Source organism: Meleagris gallopavo, chromosome 5 (assembly GCF_000146605.3).
Source record: "Meleagris gallopavo isolate NT-WF06-2002-E0010 breed Aviagen turkey brand Nicholas breeding stock chromosome 5, Turkey_5.1, whole genome shotgun sequence".
Classification (NCBI taxonomy): domain Eukaryota; kingdom Metazoa; phylum Chordata; class Aves; order Galliformes; family Phasianidae; genus Meleagris; species Meleagris gallopavo.
In genome coordinates this window covers 8,584,944-8,587,979 of record NC_015015.2, presented here as the reverse complement: position 1 = coordinate 8,587,979, position 3,036 = coordinate 8,584,944, and the positions used below count along the sequence as shown (strand labels likewise).

At 36.6% G+C, this 3,036-nt stretch overlaps 1 protein-coding gene across 1 annotated transcript; it reads left to right on the top strand.

Annotated features, from left to right (window-relative positions):
• The first annotated feature begins 8 nt into the window (after positions 1–8).
• Positions 9–1,133, top strand: LOC104911001 (RNA polymerase-associated protein CTR9 homolog). Its single transcript, XM_019615354.1, has 2 exons — positions 9–127; positions 344–1,133. Exons 1-2 carry the CDS (start codon positions 42–44, stop codon positions 750–752), a joined length of 495 nt encoding a protein of 164 aa, XP_019470899.1. The 5' UTR covers positions 9–41; the 3' UTR covers positions 753–1,133.
• Positions 1,134–3,036: the final 1,903 nt, after the last annotated feature.

Sequence of the window (3,036 nt, the reverse complement as noted above, 5' to 3'; positions counted from 1 at the left end):
TTCCTGCCCCTCAGCCCAAACCAGAACGTCTGCCTCCTTCAATGAAAGGAAAGATCAAATCAAAAGCCATAATTTCATCTAGTGACGATTCATCTGATGAGGATAAACTCAAGATTGCTGATGATGGGTAAGAACTTCTCAAACACTAAAGTTTCAATACGTGTTTTTGAGAAAAATGACATTGTTTATAGTAATTAGCTAAAGAGAAGCATTTTTTTGTACTCAAAACGTCACCACCTTTCATTACAAATTATTCCACTGCCTTTTTCAATCAGATCATGCTAATGTTTCTCAAATCCAGCTTCCTAATTGGATTGTTTGTTTTTTTTTTTCCCCTGTACAGACATGCCAGGAATAGCAACAGCGATTCAGATGATGGGGAACAGCAGCACAGCAAACGCATTGTTTCTGATAGCGATTCTGATAACAGAAACAAATCTGGTAGTGAGGCAGGCAGTCCGAGGAGGTCCAGTGTCCACCCATCCGAAGAAGATTCTGACAGTGACAGGTCAGCCAGGAAAAGGAGACGGTCAGATTCAGAGCAGTCTGACAATGAGTCTGTGCAGTCAGGAAGAAGTCGTTCTGGTGGTTCAGATAATGAATCTCGCCCAGCTTCTCGCAGTGCTGACTCAGACAGAGATTCTGAGAGAGGATCTGATAACGAGGGTTCTGGCAGAGGATCTGGTAATGAATCTGAACCAGAAGGATCCAATAATGAGGGATCTGAAGGGGGTTCTGATGACAGTGATTAGATCTTAAATTACATCTTTTTAAATGTTCATGTAAATATATTTCAGTTGTAGAGAAAATCCAATTTTTGTATTTGAAAACTTACAGGGAAAAACATCCAATGTTTTAGTAAACTCTCGTGAGACCTTCCTGTGATTCTTTCTATTATCAACTGATGGATGTTTCTCTAAGTTGACCTACGGTGTACTCTTAAATCAAAACTGCTGTAGATGAAGAACAGAAACCCTGTATTATAGGCAGCATACCTGGGATGGGATGCATGTAAAAACTGTGGAACGTTAAATCTCAGTTTAGGTGGTTCTAGTGTGGCTAAAATTGTGTTTTCTCTATTTATACATGCATAGATTTCTTGAGACAGTGTTGCAATAAACTGTTCCTGCTAATTTGCTTCGAGTGATTTATTTTAAGCCTTAAAAGGTATAAGCAGAAAACGTTTTGTTTGACACAGGAGTGTGTTTTGAGGAAGCATTCTCCAAGTTCATTTCAGCTTAAATGTGAGCTGTTGGAGTTGAGTTCTTTTGTATCTTGCATTCATGCATGACAACAACAGTGTGTATTGTAAACTGCAGTGAACCAAATTTCTCTTTACAATTGTCTTTGCCTGACATTTTTGAAAAATCACTCTTTTGCACCATTCTAGGGAAAAAAAAATTCTTTCTGCTTTTGATTGTTGGTTATCAAGTTGGATGTTAGATCTTCATTAAGAGAAGAGCATGTAGATCTGGATAGTATATTACTGTTGTTTTTAATGGATGGCATAGCATAAACTGTATTCCATTTTATTTTATTTTGTTTTATTATTCATTTTTCTTTTTGAAGGTCCAGATTGTCACTACTGATAGTTAACATTAAGCACTAACTGAAAGTTAAGTTTCCCATGCTGTTATTTCTGGTCGTGAACAGTAACTGTTCTCATTGTGTATGTTTTGCCACGTGTTTATGGGCTGTTGGTAACCATAGCAGATTAAGTAGAATGTAAAACAGTTGAGATATTTCTTTTACTGGTTCAGCTTGATATGAAATTTCTAGAAATGATCTTAATTAAAATTTAAACATGTGGTAATATGCAAAATTGAGGAGTAGATACCATGTTTGTTGGTTTAGAAGCAAAGCTGAATCTTAACTCAGTCTTATTGATGTGGAATCACTTGGGTAGAAGATATGGCAAGCTCACAGTACTGGCAGCTAGACAGCTTTAAAAGCATGAGCTTGGGGAAAACTCGGTGCCCTTAGAGGAAATATTCTCCTATTAAGAGGATCACAACACAGGTCCTTACCTTGTTCAGAATCAGAAGGAAGCAGTGGACAGATGAGGTACATACCTATGATGCCAAACCAGTGCTTCACTTAATGAAGCAAAAAGTGTGAGAAATTAGAGTTAACAAAAGAAAATCAGTATCTGTCAAGTAAAACAAATGGAGCACTGGCAGCAATGGCAAGCATTCGAGATACCAGGTTTTAACAGTAGGAAGGAAAAAATATATAGCACTTAAGTTTCTAATATTTCGTTGTTACTGCTGCTTCAGATACATCTCCACTATTATAGCATTATAGCCTGCACTACTGTGCTATTAATTGTCTTCCATCTGAAGATTTGAAGGTCTTGGTTTGGTGGTGAATGTTGCAAACTTTGTGTGTGTGTGTGTGTGTAGTAAAGTGCTGAGAAGGTCTTCAGATCCAATAGCCATTTGGAGAGAAATATGTTCACTAAGTATACATTAAAAGATGTTTCGATACATACAATGTATGAGGAGGAAAATCTATTTTTTGCGTAGTTTGTCTTATAAGGAAAAGTTGGGTCTTGAGAAGGTTTAAAGTAAATCATAAGCAAGTGGCAATGTGTGAGTGACAAAAGAGTGAGAATGCATTTTGCTCTTCACTTGCTTTTAAAAGGGGAGAAAAAAAGTAGGAGGAATGGAACCAACTATTTTATTCCCCTTGATTAAGAGAGTTTATGTGAGTATTAAGGGAAACTGTGTTTTGGTTTAATTCATGCTTTTTTTGTCCTCTCTTTTTTAAAATTGTCATGGTGGAATAATTGCTGTTATCTTCTCTTGACAAAATTCCTTGACTTCTGAAGAAGGTGGATGGCTTACAGGTATTAAAATCCTTGTAGTGGCAACTTATTCCAGAACAAAATACATAGAATTACAAGTATAATACTGCATTATTGTTGTAGAAGTAACTGTAACTCTAGTTTCTGTTGTTTCCACTAACAAACTACATGACTACATGATAAGTTGTCTTTTGAGTTCTGTTGCAGTTTAGGATTTTGTCTTGGGTTAT